The sequence below is a fragment of the Camelus dromedarius genome, chromosome 12 (genome assembly GCF_036321535.1).
Source record: "Camelus dromedarius isolate mCamDro1 chromosome 12, mCamDro1.pat, whole genome shotgun sequence".
Lineage (NCBI taxonomy): Eukaryota > Metazoa > Chordata > Mammalia > Artiodactyla > Camelidae > Camelus > Camelus dromedarius.
In genome coordinates this window covers 68,143,069-68,167,515 of record NC_087447.1, presented here as the reverse complement: position 1 = coordinate 68,167,515, position 24,447 = coordinate 68,143,069, and the positions used below count along the sequence as shown (strand labels likewise).

Sequence of the window (24,447 nt, the reverse complement as noted above, 5' to 3'; positions counted from 1 at the left end):
GCTCTGGGTTTAAACCCTTGGGTACCATTTATCACCATGTGCCTTTGAGTTGGGTCTTCTTTAAAATGGAGCTATTAACAGCATACACCTCAAAGGGCTGCTGTGCAGATTAAATTAGTTAAAAACATAAAGCAATCGGAGCAGAGCCTGGTGCCTTAAAAATGCTCAGGGTCAGCTGTCACCATCTACAGCAGTGCTTCACAGCGGAAATACAATGCAAACCACGTACCAATAACCTGTCTCAGGTGCTCAGTAGCCACAGGTGACTCACGTCCAGTGTAACGGACACCACAGGTACATTCTTCAAGTCTCTTAAGACTCACATAAGAGCCCCAAATCTTACATCAATAATCAACTAATTCATATTTCTGACACATTTTTTTCCTTTCTTAATAAAGATCTAGAACTATTTTGATTTTATCCCCTATTAACCCTTAGGTAGGACTGCCTATGCTTTAAAAAAAAAAAAACAAAATAAAACAAACAAAAAACATGTAACAGAGGAAAGCAGAGGGCTTCAATACTCTTACCAAGGAAGTGAATGTTAAGGTTACACATTTCCCGTTCCAATACCTCATCTCTTTTGTTGTCGTTGTTCCAAAGAAATACCCAGACACCTAGCCCATTTCAGGAAAGCACCTTCTTTGTCCAAGGATGAAAAAGACGAACATCGGCACTGAAGAGAAAGAATATAAATCCCGGGAAACCTAAAGCAAAATCTGTAACTTACACAGGTCTGATGTGAATGTTAAATGTTGTGGGTGGTAACAGTAAAAAAAAAAAAAAAAGTTTCTTACATTAATCAAAATGAAAACTATAAGAAATAAGTTCACCTGTATAAACTCTTCAAGATAAATATTAGCTTTAAAATATTACGAAGTTGTGGCTTCCTTAATTGGTGACACAGATTTTAAAAATCTACATTGCTATGCATACACACCCACACTCAAAACAAACAACACACATACCAAAAAAAAAAAAATTTCGTTTTGTCAAAGTCAAGGTCTCAGAGGACCCAGGGCAGGGGTAGAGGGTAAACCAGACAATTTGGAGCCACTGGTCCACATCCAGGAAGTTTCTATTTATTACTGTCCTACATCTCTTCTAGAGTCAAGGGAATGAATGGGAAATAAAAGGGACTTTGAGCAAGCCACCCAAGCACGTTCTCCTGGTTCTCTTACTGATCGCAGTCTCCTCTGTTGATTCCAGCTCATCTCACCAAGCTCTGCACTCTGCGCCTCAGGGCCTGACCCTCCTACCTTTCCTCTTCCGTCTGCACACAGACTGGGTGATCTCATACATTCCCACAGCTTTAAATACTCTCCACATGTTGACAACGTCTAAATTTGTATCTCCAGTTCCATCTGCTCCCCTGAACTCCAGACTCATATATCCAGCTGCTCCCTAGACAGGGCCACTTAGATACCCAGTAGGCATCTAAATAGATTCAAAATTTAACTCTCTCTTCCCCACCTCCTCCTTCATCCCACTACAGGGCGACATACTCTGCTAGCCGCTCTATTCCTCTTCTTGGCACTTTCCTCCATCAGACATAACTGGCTGAAATGTCTGTTTTCCCCCATAGCACGTAAGCTTCAGGAGAGCCAGTATTTCTGTTCTGACGCTGTACTCGACCAGGACCCATTTTCACATCACACAAATCTGTGTCCCCGTTCTCCAACAGCATGTCTTCCGTGCCTATCCTCCGGCCTGAAGCCGGCCTCCCGGCTGTTCTTGCCACGCACTATCCAGTGCTCTGGGTATTGTTAGAAAAACCTACGAAAACGTGGGCATTCATCTTTCCCTGACTTGTTTACAAGGTCTAACTTCAACTTCAGTGTCTTCCTCCCTGACCAGTAGTCCCTCTTCTCTTGTATAACCCGCGCCTGGCTGTTCTAAACTCCTTCTACAAACTCCTCTCACGGCAGATGACCGCTCCTTCCTAACACTTCATCGCCTGTCCAACCAGCCAGCTTCCCGCCCGAAGTTCTGTGTTTTAACCAGTCCTCTCTCCGTCCCCGCACAGAGGCGGACCTCTTCCCTGGGGCCTACAGGTGTCCCCTCAGGGCTGTAAGAACGTCCTTGTGACTCCTTTTCCTCCCGCATATTAAAACACTTTCCCATATTTTTTATACACTTTCTCAAATTATAGCCCATCCTAGTTGACATCACTCTCCTTCACTCTTTGCACAGGATGTGAATCGCTCAGTCCAGAACCATATACAGTTGGCCTCTAAACCACACAGTAGGTAGGGGTTCCTACCTCGTGGAAAACTCGTGTATAACTGATAGTCGGCCCTCTGCGTCCACGGATTCAACCAACGGTGAATCATGTAGTACTTACTATTGAAAAAAATCTACATGTGCTTGGACCCATGCAGTTCAAACCCGTGTTGTTCCAGAGTCAACTGCATTCTCCTGGCTCCCATGCCATTTCTCTCTGACCACCCTTTCCCATCTTCACCATTAGCTCCTCTTCTGGGCCATAAGTATACACACTACCCACGTCTCCCCCATGGAATTTAAACTTCTATTGCGTATGGACAAAGCACTTAAGAGTGTCGTCACCTCCACAGAAAAGCTTTCTCCGACCCCTCCAGAGAGGGTCAATCTCCCACAACGGCTCTTCTATACCTAGAACGGATCACACTGTGTGGCTGTCTCTCCGATGCTGGGACCAGACCTCTTGGTAGGCTCATGTTTCCACTGTAACTACAGTCACCTCTCTCCACAACATTTCTTCCTCACCCAGCCTGTCTCCCACACAGCCACCAAATTAATCTCTCCTCAATCCCAGGCTTCTATCCAAAACCTTCTAGCAATTTTCCCACTGCCTATAACAAACACCAAAACTTCTTTGCCCAGCCCTTAAACCCCACATATGCTCAAAATTACCAGTTAATCTTCTACTAGTACCTTCTGGGAACACATTGCCTTATTCTACAAACATATTCAGAACTTCCTCCCACCTGTGGCCTCTGCTCAAGGTCACTTCCATGACTACCATGCCCTCCTTGTGTGATTCTCCCTTAGCTCAGGCAAGCTCACTATGAGTCAGGGCCACCTTAAGGGCACCCGTCTCGTGTGGAGAAATGGGATGCCACCTGCACTGTTGGTGGGAGCGTAGTTTGGCAGAGCCATTATGAAAAATATGGAGATTACTTGAAAAACTAAAAATAGACTTACCATATGATCCAGCAATCCCACTCCCAGGCATATATCTGGAGGAAACTCTAATTTGAAAAGATATATGCACCCCAGTGTTCACAGCAGCACTATTTACAACAGCCAAGACATGGCAACAACCTAAATGTCCATCAACTGATGACTGGATAAAGAAGTTGTGATGTATATACATAATGGAATACTACTCAGCCATAAAAAGATGAAATAATGCCACTGCAGCAACATAGATGGACCAGGAGATCAGCATATTAAGTGAAATAAGCCAGAAAGAGAAAGAAAAATACCATATTATATCACTTATACATGGAATCTAAAAAAATGACACAAATGAACTTATTTACAAAACAGAAAGACTCACAGACATAGAAAACAAACTTCTGGTTACCAGGGGGGAAAGGGGTGGGGGTGGAGGGATAAACTGGGAGTTTGGGACTTGCAGATACACACGACTATATATAAAATAAGATAAACAACAAGGTCCTACTGTATAACACAGGGAACTATATTCAATACCTTGTAATAGCCTATAATGAAAACGAATATGAAAATGAATATATTATATATGTAACTGAATTACTATGCTGTACATCAGAAATTAACACAACATTGTAAACCAACTATATTTCAATAAAAAATTAATTCACTAAAAAAGATTAAGAGCACTCCCCTCTAACTGCTGTCCGTCATCCATTGAGCAAAATGACCCCAAACTGTGCTGCACGCCTAGCACACTGAGCATTTAGCTTATGTGTATATATAATTCCCCAACAGAACGGTAAAGCCAGTGATATCAAAGCTGATGCTTTAAACGAGTCTGTAACCCTCACTGTAACTGATAACCAGCATCTTTACCACCATCGAGACATTTATTCATTATGTGCCAGGTGCTGTCATAAAATGTTTCTAACAATCCTGGGGAGTATATACTATTTTTCCATATACAAATGGGCAGCCTAGGTCACTGATAGGGGCCTTCACAGACTTTGAACACAATGGGCACAAAATTATATCTGTGAAGGGATACCAGTAACCATGCTTTCATACTATCGCATAAATTACTCTGTCGACCTAGAATGCTTTCCTCATTCTCTCCAGCCCAGCAAAATCCTCTGCGCCTTCAAGACTCAACTCAAATGTCACCTTTTCAAGAAAGTTTCCTGCTAACATCCTGGCAAAGCTAGCTATTCCTCCCGTGAACTGTTTTCAATACTTATATGTGTTTTTATTGTAACACTGAGATTATTTAGAAGTCTGCTCAGTTAGGTGGGTTTCTTAGTGGCAGCCCCGTTCAGTATTTTTAATTTTCAGAGCAATTAAACAGAAAGCAGAATGAACGTAATTTGACTGAACAAAGGAAATAAAAAGAAATGGTATATCTTATTAGTAATATTTGATAATCATAGTCACAAATCTTTTCTGTAGCATTCAATACATGTATCAAATTATAAAATCTGGTATGGCTAAGTCTAATTCAGAAGGTCTACTCCTTTTTTCAGTATGTCCAAACAAGCATTATTCTTCAAGACACTAATGAACTCATCTACAAGACAGAAACAGACTCGCAGACATAGTAAACATTCTTATGGTTACTAGGGGGAAGGGGTGGGAAGGGATAAGTTCGGGAGTTCGAGATTTGCAAATATTAACTACTATATATAAGAACAGATAAAAAACAAATTTCTTCTGTATAGCACAGGGAACTATATTCAGTATCCTGTAATAACCTTGAATGAAAAACAATATGAAAATGAATATATGTATGTATATGCATGACTGGGACATTGTGCTGTACACCAGAAACTGACACATTGTAACTGACTATAATTTTTTTCAAAAAGCATTATTCTTAAGAAATGGGGAAGAGACTTACCAGTCTTCTCCTTTCTTCTTCTACTGCAATGAGTAGTCTTGCAAATTCTTTCAGTGACTGAGCTATTTAGAAGATAAATTAAAAAAAAAATTAACCTTTTTACACTGCTAATATCTAATTGCACAAAAATAAACATTACAATAAAGATACTTATACATTTGTATATATTCTGTGGTTTTATGTTTTTATAAGCATCAAACAGTATATACAATAGGATTTCAGTGACTAACAGCTATAGATGAGAGATGTTTGTGTGCACCAAGTTGAAGTTTAGGACGTATCAAGTATAATAAATTTTCTTCAAGGGCCACTAGGGGTATTTAGGTTATATATTTAATAAATAAAATTTACACATTAATAAATAAAATGTAGTATAGGAATCACTTCTAAACAGAATCCCACAAATAATAAAAAGTATATTAAATCTGCAAGAAGCAACAAATCCAGTATATTCAGAGGCACCAAATAGCAGCCAGTAATGCAAGGTCTCCCACGGACTTCATCCTGGAAGCTCAGCACTTACGGACACTTGAAAACAGGTTCCGTATTCTGTATTTCTCTCTTACCCAAGGCATTTTAGACCTTTGCTGGTCAGAGTGGTCAGAAGGACCACCAGCATCAGCATTTGGGGACCCTGTTAGAAATAGAGATTCTTAGGTTTCATCCCAGAATCTACATTTTTAACACACTCCCCAGGTGATCCCTTTGCCCATTAGGGCTGAAAAGCACTGCTTTAGAAAACTATCTGCACCTATATTGTGGCTTGGGGAAAGGATCAAATATTCAGAAACTCTAGGAGGACAAACCAAAACATAAACAAGTAGGGAATTACAGGAACATATTCTTAAAAATTGCACAGTGCCCCACAGCAATTGTGAAAGTGATTCATCCACATGAACTTCTGTACCTTATCCTGAATACGAATGATTAACTAAAGTCGGAATGTCTGGATTATAAAACCAACAAAACAAACAAGGTGAATGCAACATCACTTTGATTTAAGCCTTGAACCCTCCCTTCTACGTCCTTATTCCTCAGGCTCCCACCTCTTCCTTCGCCAAGACATCCTGTGAGACCAGAAGTCCAGGGGAGTCTGGCTCGAAGTCTACAATAGAGGCAGGTGAGTGAGAACAGCAAAATCAAAAGTCTCACCAACAAAACTTATTAAGGAAGAGGGAGAATGTTTTCCAAACAAGAATTTAAAATTACAATCTAGGAATTTTTTTTCTCTTTGTTCAGAACTACTAGGTTTACACTAATGAAGCTGGTTTGAAATGCTATTCCTATGATACTTCACACTGTATTTCATTCAGTTACCAAAACAGAAATCAAATGACTACCTGGGAGACTCAGATTAATCTGATAAACACATGAATGCCCACAGAGTAAGTGTAATTTTTTTAAAATGTTTGTTTAGAGAATGTGACTTTAATTTCTGCAAAAATAACTATCCACACTATAATCCAACCCAGTTTTGACAACAGTAAGTTGAAGAGACTAACATTTTCCAAATACATAGAAGATTTTAACTGGGGTGTGCAAAAACAGCATATTATATTTTTGTGCTTTTGTTAAAAAAAGAATCCAATCACCATTCTGGAGGCGATCTACTGCCACTGAAGATCTGCTGATGAGCCTGGAAAAAAACTCAACAAAACTTTGGATGATGGAAGGTAATGTGAACATGCCTACAGAGAAAGAAGCCAAGAAGTACGTCAGTTTGGGCTACAGAAACTGGCGAGACAGCACGTACTCCTGAGGCGACAAAATAAGGGCAGATGTAGACTAGTTGGAAGTCTGTATAAGAAGCACTTTTACCCCAGATTTTTAACTCAAGGCCTCCCAATCTTTTCAATAAATATAAAAAAAAAAGAGAGAGAGAAAAATCTTACTCTCATATGCTTCCTTTTATCAGAAGCCATGGGTTAACACACTCTTAACAAACCATGGGAACAAAGCAGGAGGATGAATTTTGGAAAAGCAAAGAAGCAAACGGAATTCACAGGACAACACAGAACTATTCCAGGACAACAGTTGTACCAAAGGTCCAGAGAGGCTCTTGTCTAAACTAGAGCAAGAGGTTAGAAATTCCAGGAAATGTCTCCAGACAAAGAAAGATGGAATTCATCAATATCCTGATGTGTCTAAATGCAGTAAGAGAAAATTTACATTCCTTTTTTTTTTTTTTAAGAAAACTCAAAGGCAAGTATGGTCAGTGATCAAAAATATTTGGGAGAAAGAAATTCCAGAAAATTCCAAAAAGCAAAACTTGAATTTGCAGCATGTTAGCCAACACGGACATAGCATTTACGTTGTATTAGGTATTGTAAGTCATCTAGAGATGACTGAAAGCAATACAGGAGGATGTGCAAACGTTATATGCAAATACTGCATGATTTCACACAAGGGATTTGAGCGTTCGTGGATTCTGGAACCAATCTCCTGCAGACATGAAGGGACAACTGTGTTAACTCTCGGAAAAACAAAGTTCTACAACTAACACAAAATGATTAAAATAACTGAGTCATGAGTAATATGTACAAAGTCACTGAAAGACAAATATTAAAAATTAAGTTAATTTTGCCAAAATTAAGTTTTAACTCTCTTGAGAGAAGGGGAAAGCAGTATGTAAGATAGTATGAACTGAAGACATAGTGTGACAACAGTATGAAGTGAAAAAAAGATGGTACCTAACACTGGGGGGAAAAAAAAAGAAGTAAAGGTAATCACAGTCTGGAAAGAAACAGAAGAATGGCTAAAAGTTCAGAGTGGTCTTTCTGGGGAATTAAGTGGCAGGGACTGATAGAAAAGGAGATTGTTAGTTTCTAAGCCTGAAAAAAAAAAAAAAAAACCTCTAAGTTTATAAATAAATAAAAATAAAACATCCTATAAATGCTTTATTTTCCTACCAGCCTACTTCCTGGGAGGGCACAGGTCACATACTAACTTTCTCAAAGGGTTAAATAAGTATCTAGCACACAGAAGCCTAGCAACAGGTGTCTCTGGAATAAAGGAGCCCATACACCAGAACCTCCCACGTGGTCACCCAGGAAAGGCGCACTGGCCCGCACAGCAGCGCCCCTAGCGGTCCCAGGGAGCATTGTACTGTGATGACTTGGAAGGCCCCAGGCTTCCTCGCGGTAACCACACCCCAACGGCACACTGCGGAGTTGCCTTTAATCGGATTTTTGTCACAAGGAAGGAAACTCAGGCTCTCGTTTCGCGGCTGTGCTTCTTTGTCCGAAACCAAATGATGCTGTTTTCTGCTTTACTTGGATGGTTTTCTGGTCTGTTCCCCATACAAATACTATTTATAGACTCAGTACAATAATAGTAGATGATAATGAGAGTGTCTGAGGAGAAATTTTAACATGTGAAAGCAACCGCACGTCTGGTTCCTCGCAAAAAAAAACCTCTCTCCCTCCAGCGGTTTTCTGGGTTTGCCCCAATTTGACAAGAATTTCTGTTCCCTCTTTTCCTTTGGTCAATTCTTTGGGGAAATGACTTCAAAAAAACTAAAATTGTTCTCTTTAACTGTCACAGCCTCAGGTCTATAAAAGTATACTATGCTTCTTGGTCCAAATGAAGATCTCAGGTTCATCATTTGTTCTGGAAGAAAACAAACAGTCGAAAACAACAAATATTTATCTCATGGATTAGTGACAGCGGCCTACTAACTTTTTAAATCTATAGCTAATGTTTTTCCCGAAGTTTTTTTCTTTCATAATGACGCCAAAGTATCACATTAATAGTCTCCTAAGCACAGTGTAACACAGAAAGAAAACAGGAATTAACAGTGCAATAAGGCCAGGAGAAAATAACTCAAGATATCACATAAATTGTGTTTTAGGAGAAAGGGCAGATGGACAGCCAGTCGCTCCCCTGCCTGCCCCACCCTCGAAGTCTAACAGGCACCTGGGATGCAGAGCAGACAGACCCACTGCCGAGGGTACCCACCAACACTCTAGAGATCAGAAGCCAGCAGCGGAATCTGCTGGGGGGGCCACAAATGCCTTAAGAGACCATGAAAACTATTCTCCACCAGACCCTGGGCACAAAACATATACCAAATGACTCCCCCAGCACCCATCACAGAGCCTTACACCAAACAGCTACTGATTTTGTGACCGTTTAAGCCATTTTTCTGAGACTTTCCTTAAGCAAAATCTGAAAGTATTTTTTTATTACATGCAAATTTCTGATACCCAAATATTTTCTCTTAGAATCAAATATTTGTGATGTTCCATATTTCATTTTTTAATATTAACATTTACCAAGTAAAATCCATTGCATTATCTGATGGAGAAGGGGGAGGTCCAGATGAACAGTGACTGTAACAGCTGCTTCTGCAATTATAGACTTTGACCCTACCTGGGTGGTACGACAGGAGTTTGATTTAGTGAGAGTAATATTCCAAAAACGTCATTACTACACAGTAGTGGACTTCCAACAGATAAATTTAACAATACATTCCCACAGTCCATCTGCTCTATAAGGAGAAACACATCAGCTCTTATTCTAGACTTCATAAGATATTATGAAATGGACAGGCCAGATAATTTGGAAAATTGTTAGCTCTCCACATTCTTGCCACCTGCATGAAACTTTCCTGGCTGTATTCACCCATAATAATCTTTCCCCTTCCTGACCATCTGGACCATGAGATTACTGGAGAACAATCAAAATATAGTTTTACATATAAATTTTAACGTTCCGAAAAATTACTGAGGTCGAGAATGCTGCCATAGGTTCCCTTTTTATCTCCACAATGTGAAATTGGAAAAACACTCTTGGAACAAAAGAAATCTATAATTCAGATGCTTTTATGACAGGTCCCAAGAGTATAAACATTCACAAAGACAACCACTGGATTATACCTAGACGATGAGGAAACACGATAATGGCTTCTATATTTACCAACATCATAAATTCTGAAACATTCCTAAACTGTCTAAAATATCTCTCCTCGGTGGGGAGGGTAGAGCTCAGTGGTAGAGCGCATGCCTAGCAAGCATGAGGTCCCAGGTTCAATCCCCAGTACCTTCATTTAAAAAAAATAAGAAAATAAATAAAGTTACCTCCCTCCCAAAATAATAAATATTTTAAAATAAAATAAAATATCTATCCTCTAACAATCTTTTCAGCAGGCTTAAATTCACCTTATTATTTTTGATGGTGGATACCTGTTTAGTGTCTGGAAGTAGGAATGAGTGAGAATAAAGAAAATTACTCACTGTTCATTGTTGACATAACTACGCTCCCTTAAGTACTAAGCTTTATATACTATTAAATGTTTCAACAATTAAAAAGCTTGGCTTTACAGATTTCACAACTAGAAGAATTGAAAAAGCATGACCCTTTTGCATCTAACCACTTATATCATACTCAGACAATGATGTGTTAAGAATTTCTCCTAGGAGTCTCTCCTCAAACCTAAATAGCATAAACACATACTCAAAAAAAAAAAAAAAAGTACAGCTCACAAATTCAGTGACATATACAATTATGTCAAAAACAATTTTTTTTTTATTTTGTTAGAGTGAGCAAATCACATATAAAGTTCAGATATGCTAAAAGAAAAGTTCAGATATGCTGAGGAATAGGGAGGAACTGGGTTAGCAGTAGGATTTAGACTCGGTTAAATCTCAAGGAAAACGTGAAAACCTGTAAACGCCTATAAAAGCCAGGTTGAACCCATGCAATCATCGTTTATAAGTCCTGATGACGCCCCAACACCTTACTTTTCTATTGGGTGTGAGTTTGTCAAGCTTTTTCTCATGTCCTTCTGGCACTGACTTTTCAAGGCAGAAAAACATTAGTACTTAACTAAGGGTATGAGCCAGGGCAGGTAAATCTGCCATGTCCTTCCAGGACACGAGGAGAAAAATTAGAGTAGAATCAACCTACACAGCCAGGGGGACACCAGCACTAATTACACTACAAAGCATGCAGTGATCTAGCACAGTATCACGTCGCCAGTTCGTGCCTGGAACCCCCACCGAGGGAGTTTTAATTCTCTGAACACTTAAAAGATCAAAGAGAGCATAGTGGCTGAAGGACCTGATGGAAAGTTTTAGTTCAGAAACAATTTAACCCATCAACAGAGCAAGCAGCAGGATCAGCGTGTGGTAGCGGTATGGCAGCATAATAAATACTCTGTCTGCAAAACAGACAGAGTGATGCAGAAATTGACACCAACTCTCCCACCAGGCTCTGCGAGTCTTTGGTAACAATTAACACCCCTCCTGATGGGCTGTCCGCTCTGTCTGCAATCCCGGCGTTGTTTGCAGCCACAAACTCTGGTTATTATTTTCTGGGGGCCAAATCATCAAGTAAGATTTTTCCACTCCATTTGTGGCTTCAAGCTCCATGGATGTCTCGTTGCAAAGCCAATAAATTGCTTCCTAAACCAACAGAAAAAAAGGTCACAAGCCCCCTGCCGAATGCTGGCAGGTCACTGTAGTATACCCTAGTCCTCAAAGGTACTGATCTTTCTCCTAGCGTTGCTCAGGCCTGTGGAATCCAGGTCTCACAAAAACGCATGCGATTTTAGTCTTCTTTGACGTAACTCTACTGGGTTCTCCACAATGTTCTCCAGGTGCTCAGTCTTTTATTTTAACTGCCAAACAAATCAAAAAGCAAGATTAATCTTGAAAACAAGCCCCTGAAAACTTGCATGTCAATTCTCCTTTTATAGCCTACCAAGCTCATCCTTGTATGGCACTGTATTCAAGTGAATTAGGTAAATATAAGATATATCAAGTTGGTAAAGCATATTAGATACTGTTTTCATAATAAAAAGTTAATATTATAGTACAGCTTTCTAATTAAGCACTAGAGAACAATAAGAAAGGCACAGCCTACAAATGAAAACAGTCATAAAATTAAACCTTTATCCAGCCGATCAGGTACGCTGCCCAGAGCTGGGAGCTGCCTTGTCTCTGCTTCATCACTTATTCTGTATCTCCATCAGCTGGGCCACAACTGGTCCATTCAGTGCTCAGATGCCAATGCGGATTCTGAACAGGACACACGGACAGAATCCCCACTTTGGAATCTACTGGCTTAATATCGAGTGATTTCTCTCCGTTTTCTCTTGTTCCTGTTTATCCTCTAACCATTCTACTCAGACTCTCTGCGGGAGTTATAACCTGTAATATAGTCTCCTTTCAAATTCCCAACTCCTGTTCTAGTGCCTCCCCCGAAAACCTGGGTCCCCAGGCACGAACCTGTGTTCTGCCTTAATGTGCTCTGTCAACGTGGGTCCCAACATTGACCACCACGCACTTCTGGGCTGAGATTCAGAACTTGTGGCCAAACTGTCAATCTTTCACTCCTTTCTGGTCTAACTAGAGACTCAGTCTGGTTTTTCTTTTTTCTTTTTTTTTTTTTAACATTTTTTATTGATTTATAATCATTTTACAATGTTGTGTCGAATTCCAGTGTTCAGCACAATTTTTCAGTTATTCATGGACATATACACACTCATCGTCACATTTTTTTCTCTGTGAGTTATCATAACATTTGTGTATATTTCCCTGTGCTATACAGTGTAGTCTATTCTACAATTCTACAAGCCACTCCTACTGCTAGTGACACGGATTAAGACACCTACTAGAATTGAGGAGAATATTACTCCAAGATAAAAGTCACAATGGATGCAGAGAAGTAATTCTAGGCTTAAGTCTAATGACTTTCCTTCATATACTCTCTCTGAACAGAGATAGGACCTTTTAGTAATAACTGCTTTGAAACTGCCGGATTACAAGGTAGTTCTAACATTCTCTCTGTAGCTATAGATACAGATTCAGACAGGGCTCGTTACGTTAGATAGATATAAAATATACAACAATTCACATAAGGCCAAAATGTGCCAAATGAATACACACAAATGTAGAAAGGCAGCCTTTCAACTTTACACAATTCCAAAACTTGACTCCAGGTGGTTCCTCCCAAGACTTCATCACTACTCACCACTACTTCAAATGAATTTCATCAGAATTATAGTAAAGCCTTTTTTTTTAAATATGAGATTTTGTGTTGATCCAGTAAGCATTATTGTGCCTAACAGAGTCTGCAAGTCACATGTATTTACTGTTTTCTTTCCAAGCATATACGTTGGTTAGAAATGAAGAACTGTGCTATTCTGACGTTGCCTTGTTCGGGGGTTTGGTTTGGTTTGGTTTGGTGGTGTTTGACCTGTTTTCCAAAGCCACAACAACTCCTCATTCAGAAATCATTTTCCCAAGATGTACATCTCTCACACTCTGGAGCAGCTCTACTGAGAGGTGAGGTGAACTGTCTAATTTAATGCCCACATCACGATAGGAGGTCCTGAAGTCGGTGTTACCTCCACTCCACAGATGAGAAAAAGAAAGTCAGCCAGCTGGAGTAGCCCGCCCCATGCTCTCACAGCTAGTTGTAAGTGGAGAAGCAAGTATTTGGTCTTGACTGTTTGATTCCAAAGTCTAGTCTCTCGCAGCAAACCACCCCTGCCAGAGGAGGGGGTGGGCAGATAAAAGGCAGTGCCAGCCTACTACCCTGCTACATTACAGGAAAAGAACAGGCTTATCGTCTTGAAAGGCAAACAAGCCAGAGCTATTTGTGCGCCAAGGATACCCAGGCGCCAAGTGGCCTGCCTTAAAGGGAACGGTCAGTTATGTGCTGCTGACAAACAACCATTTACACCGAGTACACCGCCCCCATCCTTACGGCCATCAGGAACTGACCTCCCAGCACGCCTTCACATTCCACAAAGACTGAAGCAACCCATCCACACTCCTCCCCAGCGGCACCCAATCCCCCGGCCACCACCCTACTGAGCTTCCACATCCGCCTCCTCGTCCAATACGCAGCTTCTCTTTTCCACAGCCTCTTAACCTCCAGCGACCTCCCCTCTGCTGTATCTCACACACCCACGAGGACACTCAGAGTTCAGGCCATCTCACCCCTCTGCTTCTGCTGCCTGGCAGTCCTTTCATCCGACTCTAGTTTCCTCCCCATCTTACTTCCCACAGTGGCTATCCAAAAAGAATTTTCTCCTTTCTCAAGAGCCCAGCCCCAAACTTCCCTCACTCATACCAGATGGCCTGGCCTCCTGCTGCTGTGAGGGAAGTTCAAGACCCTCCAATCAACATGGTCTTTATTCATTCTCTTCGACTTGCCTGTCTCAGAGAAGGCACCCTCTTCCTCTAAAAGGCTAACAACTCCCCAGGAAGCTTCTCATCTCACCCTTTCCCATCTCTAGCTACATTTTTCTCTCTCTCTCCTTCTCTCTTATCCCCACCATCACTCTTCCCTCCTCACAAGCCAGCTCTCCTTCTCCAGGTCTACAAGCTCACTCCAGTGGCCTCCCATCCTCACGAAGGAGGAAGAGCAGGACGACATGGGGGTGGGGAGGGGAGGAGCCCGGATACGTGCACCCACATTACGCATCGCTCTTTAAGCCTCACACTACCCTACAAGGCACCCAGAAATAAAACACCCAAATCATCTACCACCACTCTCCTATTTTTCAAATAATGAAACAGAAATTTAACAGAGGTTAAATAATATGCCAGGTCATGGAGCTAATGGCTCCCAGAGCTAAACTTTGAACTCAAATTAGCTCACCTGAAATGTACACACTCTCTCACTCCCCAAACATAATCCCACAACCCCAACTCACTATTCTAAGTTTAACAAATCCAATTATACATCCTGGGAATTTCTACTAGAAATTTTGCCTGCATCTCAAAACTTAACACGTACCAAAACTTAACTCATAATTTGGCTCTACCCCCAGCAACCCAGGCCACATATAAAGACACAAAGGGGCTCATAACACCATTCTCCTACTAACGTAAGTGATGGATTATCCTCAGCCCTTCCTTCCAAACACTCAAACAGCACTGGTGATCTCTCTCCTCTCCCCTTCCTCCATGCACATGGAAGGGTACCACTTCATCTCTGCAGGACCATTGCAGTTATTGGATTCCGAGCTCCCACAGCTCCAAATGACCATATGTACTAATGGTCAGAATCAAATTCCTAAAGAGCACCTCTGATTACATCATTATTCAACTCAAAACCCTGGATAAGTAAGTAAAGTCCAAACTCCATATTGCAAGTGACTTGGGACTCCATGATGTGGCCACAGGTAACTTTCCAACTAGGTATGTTCGCCTGAGATGCTACCACTTCTAATCTCTAACTTACGACTTTGAAATGACTACACATCCCTACAGTATCCCATTTCCATGTCTTTCTTTTAACTGCATTCCCTACACTGTATCTTACCTAGACATTAGGATCCAGCTCAGATAACACCCACCATCTGAGCATCCTCTGATGTCTCTTCAGCTCTGATGCTCATAGCATTTCTGTTTGTGCTGCTGTGTCTAAAGCCCTTAGCACAGTCTCCTGAGCATTACAGTGACTGTATCACAATGCTGTTTTTTTGACTCCCTTCTATTTCATAAGCCTAATGAGGATACAAGACCTTATTCACGTTTGCAAGTATCAAATTGCCCATAAGGTTCTTTGCGTTGGGAAGACATCCATTATCAGCAGGGAATTCTAGAGAATCCAAAGTCTATACGAACAAGAACTGAGTCACATCTTGCATGTGATTTTAATTTGAAAAGCTAATTTTTTTTTCTTCCATTTCTGAGAAACCTTCACAACATCTAGACTGGCCCAGGGACGCCAGATTTCATTCTCAGGGTACATGTATCAATTTGTTCTACTAAACCAACCCTTTTTTTCAGGCTTTGAAAGAAAATGTGGCAACAAATGACCAGGTGTCCCGCAAACACATGGGTTCTACAGCTTTAGTGGCTCCGCTGGCAAAATGCGGGGCATCCGGGCTCTGGTGACCTGAGAAGCACACCTCTGGACCGACTTTTTCCCAGTTTCAATACCTTCCCCAGCTGCGCCTGCTCCCTCGGGATAAAGCACAGGTAGACTGTTGAGTAATGGTTTTCCCCAGGCTGTATCAGACACCAAGGATCTCCAAAAAATTAAAGGCTCCTGAAGTATGAACCCAGGGGATTCGTCTTAGTTCAGGGGTCTAGGGTGGAGCCCAAGAACCCAGTTCTTAAGCTTCCCCATAGTTGAATCTGATGCCTGGCAGTCTGGCAACTGCTGACTTTGGGGGGCCGGGGGGAAGGAATGCATGCTTTGTGTGAGGAATTAAGAGTTAAAACTACATTTAAATAGAAAAAGTATACATTTATGCATATGTAATTTTTAAAATAAGATTTGCAAGTATGTTCCTTGTTTGAAGTTCATCTGCATTTTTCATGGCAGAAGTACTATCCGTGGCCCTCGTGGTTACGGAGGAAACGGGAATGTCTGAGCCCCAAGAACCAAGCATGACTCAAAAGCTCTTCTCTTTACCGCCCACTGAATCATGACTCAGCAATTATCCTGAATTGTCCCTACAACAGAGAATTTACTCTGAATTAAGCTCTTTTTTTCCCAGCCACATATTCCTTGAGAACTGTCCAAGGCTGGCTTTTCTTTCTTTCTGAGGTCTGTTAGTCAACCATTGTCTTGCTTTCCTCCCCCACCCCCACCCCAAGTCCATCTTCACTGCACACCTGCTGTCCGTGCCTTTTGCCAGTGAAATTTCCAAAAGTCCCTGGGTGCCCGTGTCTTGCCTCCTAACTCACCTCTTTCAGATACAGTCTCCAGGATGACTGCCTTTCTGGCCCAAAGATTTTACGTCAAAATTGAAGCTGTACTTTTATTATTCCATTCACATTTAGTAATGTTCTCTCTTGGTCCATTAAAAAATGCTGATGAAGGCAATCTCTGACTCAGCTCTGAACTGGCAAAGACTTCCAGGCTATAATTTATCACTTACACTGAATCCAGAATAAACATCCTGAAGGGCAACTTTTAATCAAAAGCCTCAAGTGCCTCCTGAGGACATGCAAATTAAACTTGAGACCATCCAGCAAACCCTCTACAACAGACAGTCTCTGGCTCTCAATCCTTGTAGTCCAGCTAAGAGGACAACTTCACACCTTTTGCACCAAATCATTTCAAATCCATAAATAGATCGATGCTTAAGTGGTCATGTAAATGTGACTGATCACACAGGGAATGGAGGGTAAACTGAGGTTCATTTTGTAAGCAGTTTATAGTAATACCACTATCTTAAAATTAGATCTCTGTATATTAAAAATAGTGAAGAAAAATTTTAAATAATCTCCCTTCCTCTTGTATCTCTATAGCACATATCATAGTCTAACTTAATGTAAAATAAAGCTATGTATTTTATCATGGAACTCCTCTGACAAATGGGTGGGGATTTTTGTTTGTTTTGCACACTGATGGGTCTTCAGCACCAAACCAGTGCCTGACAAACTCAGATGCTGTACTGAATGCATGAACAAGTAAACTCAGACTCAAAGTTCATGACCTAGGAGCCAGGCGATAAAGGTTCTAACGCTTGTGTGACTTTAGAAAATCATTTCAACTGGATCTAAAGCAAAATAACCTTGGTGTTCTCCGAGGTCTCTTTCTACCCTAAGATACTAAACTTGGGATTCTAAGAAACCAGGCCAACATTTCTGTCAGACGTAGCCCTTTTTGGTAATTCAAAAATCAAAACAAAACAAAAAAAACAGCAGCCTTTGCAACTTCCCACCCCCACACATACATAAAGAAGGTACAGAATTGTCCTAGAACTAAAGAAACGCCGCTCTCAAATAAAACAATATAAATTAGTCCAAACCAAGAAGACACCTGTGACATAATACTATCTTTGAAAGAAAGCTGTTTTCAAAGTGGAAGCATAATTTACATGATATTCAACATGGTGGATAAACTCTATTAAGCAAAGTAGGAAATTACTAACAAAAGTGCAAACTGCGTGCCACCACACACACAGGCCACCACCACTTACCTTTCTGATACCTGATGTTTACCAGTGTGCAATAAAACATGTTTGTTATTATGCAAAAAAATGTGACGAAAATGTCATCAGGAGTATGCCATGCTTCAGACTTGAAATTATAAACTAACCGTATGATTGCAATTTTACCAGGACCACTCTATGCATACTTAAAAGAGATGTACTCCAACCATGGGTCTGTGGGTCAATGCAAGTGAATTACAGAAGAAAACAAACAACAAAAAAACCCCACAAACACACACCCAGGTGTCCATAGGTTACATTATAAAGTCAGGCTACCCATGCCCCATTTTCTCCTGGGCACAAACCCAGAGAAATGGCCAAGAAAAACATTTTAAGAACATTTAAGATTTTAAATCTTCCATAAGGCAGTCAGAGTTACCTTTTTAAAATGCAAATATGATGTCATTTCTCTGATTAACACCCTGCACTTTCTTCAGGTTAAAACTCCACACCCCTAACATGGCCCATTAGGTCTTGTCTACCTGCACGTGACCTTCACACGTGCTGTTTTCCCCCCTGGCTGCCTCCTTTTCCTTCTCAAGGCCGTCATTCATCCCTTCCCTCGATCTGGAATGTTCCCCCATTCCCCCTTCACTTATCACTTCTAAAACATCTGATCTGAACATCACCTCCACAGACTGGCTTTCCCTCATCTTCCCACTCCTCCAACAAGGCCCTGGTCTACCAATATGCTCTCTTAGCAATGATACACTTTCAACACGATTGGGACTTAACGGTAACTGGATTTTTAATGTTGGCCACCCAATGAAAATATAAATATAAATTACTTAAGCCATTGACGGTGCCTTAGACCCTGCTGGCACTTGACTACTTATGGAATAAATGAGTTTCACCAATAGGAGACACAAGCACAAACAGGTAAAAAAGAGTAGAAGAAAGCTACAAAATTAAGTCCCTGACTCTAAGCTGTGGTCCTTTTGCTAGTTAAAGTAACCAGGTTAGGCCCAAAACGGAGTCGCTTGTGCAAAAACTCCACAGCAAACCAACACTTACGTTTCCATGCTGGCTCTCCCAGAAAATGAAGGTCTAGGTCAACCAAATGCCACTTGCTTGCTCAGCACAAATTACCTAATCCAGCTCCAAAAAATCCCTTTGGCCCATATAAGGAAAGTAACCAGCAAATGCCGGGTATAACTTCCTTGTTCTGGAGCACTTTGGTCTAAAAACCTCTTACCTGGTGCAGCTCTTCACAACTCCTTTCTACCCACCACATTGGACGCTGAATAAAGCCAATTAAGATCTTTAAAATTTTTACTCAATTGAATACCACTCAGCCATAAAAGAATTTGAAATTCTGCCATTTGCAGCAACGTGGATGGACTCGGAGGGTGTTACGCTAAAGTGAAGGAAGTCAAACAGAGAAAGACAAATACTGTATCATGTCACTTGTATGTGGAATCTAAAAAGTATAACAAACGAGTGGATATGACAAAAAAAAAAAAGCAGCAGACTCACAGACACAGAGAATAAACCAGTGGTTACCAGTGGGGAGCGGGAAGGAGAGAGGAGTAACATAGGGGTAGAAGGTGGAGAGGTATAAACTATGACTGATGCATGAAATAAGCTATAAGGCTAAATCGTAGAATGTCGCCAATATTTTATAATAACTATAAATGGACTACAACCTTTAAAAACTGTGAATCATTATGTTATACACCTGTAACTTACATAAAACTGTGTATTTACTATACTTTGATAAACAAATTTTTAAAACCAAATAATTTTAATATTAAAAAATTGTTTAAAATGTTTTACTCAACTGGTGAAGTTGATCTTTAACATGCTTTAGCCTACTGCTCTTACAGGAGAGCAAGAGCCTACCCTGTCAAGTCTTCAGCAAGTCACGGCTGCCTCCCCGTGCCACATTCTATCCAGCAGATTCTCCAAGAGTCAGGAGACTCAAATTTCTCACCTGTCTGCAGGTGACCACGAATGACCACAAATGAGCACAAAAGTGTCAGAAATACTGATTTGGGGGATACCAAGAAATTGTAGCGTAAGCAAGTTTTCAAATAGAGAACTTGTGAATAATGAGCATCAACCATCTACTCCTGCATCCCAAGTTATACTGGGCCACAGCATTTATTTCACTGTCTAGTCATTTTGTTGAGTTTTTTGAGCTATCGTAAGTCACTAACCATCAAAGAAGGTTCTCCTTCACTCTCTAACCACTCACCCTCCATCCACCAGCCTTTTTTAGTTATCCTAGAAGAAGGCTACTGCTACCACCTCCCTTTAGTCTATACCCTCCATGAGGGCAAAAGCTCTGACTGGTCTTTTCACACCAGGTTCCCGGGGATGGGCACCATGCTTGGCAGCCTAACCAGTCATCAATAAACATTGAATTAACTAAAGAATATTAAAATCTTTAATTCTGGTTTGAAATATTTACAAATATTAAGATATCTGTTCTAAATCATTCTCAATTATATGCAAAAGTTAACATATATGTGTGTGTTTGTAAATTGGTATATAAATAGTCAGCTCTCTGTATCCTTGGCTTCTGTATCCTCAGATTCAACCAACTGAGGACTGAAAATACCTGGGGGGTGGTGGGGGAACAACTCCAAAAAATTGCAAAAAGCAAAACTTGAATTTGCCACATGCTGGCCACTACTTACAAAGCATTCGCATTGTATTTGCAACTATTTACATAACATCTATACTGTATTAGGTATTATAACTGATCTAGAGATTACTTAAAGTATACAAGAGGGTGTGTGTAGATTATATGCAAATACCACACCACTTTACCTTAAGGACTGGACCATCTAAGGATTTTGGTACCCAGGAAACCTCCTCTCAAAATTTAGTTTATTACCATATTGAAAAGAATCATTCTAGATATATTCAAATACGTACATATAGTATCTTTTAATATATGACTCTAAAATTCCATTTATGTACCTTAAAGCGGCTTGTTTTTATAAAGGTTTCCTAGGCTTTGCAGGGGAATACTCATGCAACAAATATTTACTAAGCTTCTGCTACAAATAAAGCTCTAAAATATTTTGCAGAAATAGAAATGTGAGAAAACTTTCTGGCCGCAAAGAACATATAATTTGCTGGAGGAGAAGACTGAGTCGTCTGTGAAAAAGGCAACTACTTTTTGTTTAGCAGAACAAATCAAAAAAGACACAAAAGGGGTTTTAGGGGAGTAACATATATTAATAAGTTAAAAGACAAATTTTTTTTCTTTGAGACATGAGTTTTAACATGATAAGTTTCAGGGGTTTTTTTATTTCAGACTCTAGAAAACAATCTAAGCCTTCGAATTTTAAATTAAATCAAATACTGCTCTGCAAAGATAAAGTTGTTTGCAATATAAATCATATGGGTTTTTTTTTTTTAGTAGTTTACCTTAAAAATGTGAATAAAATAAAGTTTATGTTGTAGCCACAAGAAAAAAAAATCAAGTAATGTTCTTTAAAATACAGAGCCAATATGATGAAAACATCTCTCTCAAACAGCATGTTTTTTTGAGACCTCCACCTGAAACGTGCAACTTTCCCAGCTGTTTCAATCCTTAATTGTGGGTGGTTTCTGTGTGGGTGCAAAAATAAGGGAGGTTAAAAAAAAAATGGAAACAATAATTCAATTGTCCAACTGAGAGCCATAAAAAGTCAAATATGCTTCCTCTACAGAGTTCAAAAGAAAATGTTATTTGTATAAACAATTTAGGCATTTGGAAATGTTCCACTTTAATAGAGGACTTCCTGATTTATATAACCACATGTAAGTGGATCGTAATGAGGGTTTGTAATAACTGATGGATTTCCTTTTGATTGAGCAAAAGAGAAGCTAATTTGTTTCCCAGAATTTAATAAAATCACAGGTCTTTTTTTGAAGAGTTCAGTTACGGTTGGTAATGGTATTGTCTCTGGTTTACTAACTTTTTCTTAAGAAATGTCCAAGAGTTTCACAGCCTCACTCTACCTTATGCATTCCAGTATCATGAGACGAATGGTAGTCATGATCTGTACAGATGAGTATCGGTAGCTCATAACTAAATTATGAAGAACATCTTTACAAAGTATTTCAATTTAATAGGAGAATAGCTGAATTTTATTAGTTTAAGTTGAGGAAAGTGGTTGCGTTTTTTTTTTTTTTTTTAGCTAAAATCTTGTATGATCCTTTTTTTTTTTTTTGGTTTGAAATATTCTTTATTTTATAAACAACTGTGTTTAAAATAGATGAACCCTGCTTACAGTGCATGTACTGGACCCAACACACATACACAAGTCCACCCGTCACAGGGAGATGGTGGGGCTCAGGAGCACGTGCAGTGCCCGGGGCTGCGCTGAGTCTCAAGACAGCATGTACGGAGGTGGTGCGGAGTCAACAGGCAATAGTCCGGGCCTAAGGCCAGGTCCCAGGCCACCTCCTGGACTGGATAAGTTTAGGGGTGAGAGGCCAACTCTGGCATCTGGTGAGTGGAGCTGCACCCCCAAATCCCAACCCCCCTCCTGCCCTCATGTGTCCCCAGCTGTGGCCCTTGTGGATGAGGCTTATCAGGCCATAGAATCCCAACCCCAGTGTTCCCTTCCAAAACCCCAAGGGTACAGTAAAAACATGGCCCCTCTTTCCTGAGGGGGCTAGGAGAGAAATGGTGCTCTGCCTCATCTTCAGGGAACGTGGCAGTACTGATCCACAGGTTGGAGCCAATGCCCAGCATAACCTCCCCTTCCTCAGGTCCCTGGGTGAGGGCACACTGAGTGTGGGGACACTGAGTGTTGGCACTGCCAACCTCCCCACCCCAGTGTGATGCTGCATCCGTCTTGATACGTGAGGAGTCAGTCCTCAAAGCAGCATCCTCAGCTGGGTTGTGACTTCATACTTAAGAGTCAGTTTTCTAAATTTCTCATCAGCTGACTATTTATAACTATTCCTGCCTTCCTTTTCCTTCCACTATGCTAACCTATCCCCTGTTTCTACGTCCTGAGTTACCCTCTCCTGCTCTCTTCTGATTTGGTAAGAGTCAGGAGGAAAAAGGTTTGGTGATTTCAACCCCCACCCTTTTTCGGGAGGAGTAAATACATGGGGCTCTGAATCCTTCGCATGTGTGTGTCTGGATTTCGGTCCTCAGCTGGTGAATGTTCGATGCCCAACTCTTTGCTTTGCTCCAGCGCCAGCCACGCGATGCAGCTGAAGACTGATCCTGCTCCCTAGGCTTCTCCCGTCTTGGGAAGGTGAGGAGGAGCCCTACTAGGCTGGGACCTGATTGGTTCATTCCTTCAAGCTACTCTTGGACCATCTGGGGTTAAAGAAACTTCTTCCTGAACAAAAGCCCTGGAGGCGGGAGTCTGCTTCCCTCTACCTGCAGCCACAGTACAGCTGGCAAACCCTCTGACCTCTGACTCAGAAGCTAAGGGGGCAAGATGAGCACTTGGCCTTGACGCTGAAGGGAACAGCACCAGCATGCTTCTCCAGGGCTTGTTTGCTTTCTGCCCGTGAGCCCCCTGCCCTTCTTCCGAGAACTCTGGGTCTCGGGAAAACCTTGAGAGTTGAAGGCTAGGCTTAGTGAAAGACCATGGTATACATGGCTCTGTCGCCTCACCTGCCAGGGTGGTGGGAAACGCCCTTCTTACACAAGAAGTGGAAGATGGGGCCAAGAAGCCCCGCTGCCGCTGAATTCTCCCATTTGCAAACTGCTATCCCAGCCTACTGTCCCTGGCTCTTAACCTGATATACAGGAGCCGGTCCTTCATCTCCAAACGCTCTCCTTTCTGGAGTATGTGGTCAGCCTCGGGGTCTCCTTGCCCCTGTAGTGCCCCCGAGCCTTGGTCCACATCTTTAAATTCGGGAGCCAGGAGTGGGGGTTGGGGGTGGGGGGGGTGAGAAATTGTGTACATGCTGCACAGCAGGCAGGTCTTGCCCACCCTGGCGTCCCCGATCGGCAGCAGCCGGATCAGCACATCGTGCTGCTTCGCCATGGCTGGTTCGGAGAGGGCCGGGGGCTGCGGGCCGCCGAGCGGTCGGGCGGCGAGATCAGCCCCGCTCGAGCGGGGCCGTCGCGGCGCGCGCCCGGGAAGGGCACGGGCGGCTAGGAGGCAGCGGGGCCGGCCCGCGGCTCGCCGGGCGCCGGGAAGCGTGGCGCGGCATGAGCGCGGTGGGGGCTGCGTGATCCTGTAAGTGCATTTACAAACATACCAGTTCTTTTTAACCTGGAATACAGGTTATCACCTCTCAAAGTGTTTCTATACGAGAAAGGAATTCCTTCAAAACACACCAAGCAAACTGTCTGCCATACTTTCCACCGTAGGCTCTATTCTTTATCACTTGGAAAAACTTCGACCAAATTCCCTTTCCATTGGACCCAAAAGATGCACTCTCAAAGTGTATGGATTTATCTAGGGAAAAATTTACGGATTTTTCCCCCCAGTAATTCCTCTAAGTAGGAAAATGGAAACAAATATTCAACTACTCCCTTGAAAAGCGTTGTCTACTTCACACTCTCTGAGCA

At 41.5% G+C, this 24,447-nt stretch overlaps 1 protein-coding gene across 1 annotated transcript in view; it reads right to left on the bottom strand.

Annotated features, from left to right (window-relative positions):
- ARHGAP42 (Rho GTPase activating protein 42) overlaps positions 1 to 24,447 on the bottom strand; it is a 251,289-nt gene that overhangs the window by 154,101 nt on the left and 72,741 nt on the right. The window contains exon 3 of the mRNA XM_010977801.3: positions 5,057 to 5,118. Within this exon, the coding sequence (XP_010976103.1) occupies positions 5,057 to 5,118 (62 nt within the window). The remainder of the gene's footprint in view (positions 1 to 5,056; positions 5,119 to 24,447) is intronic.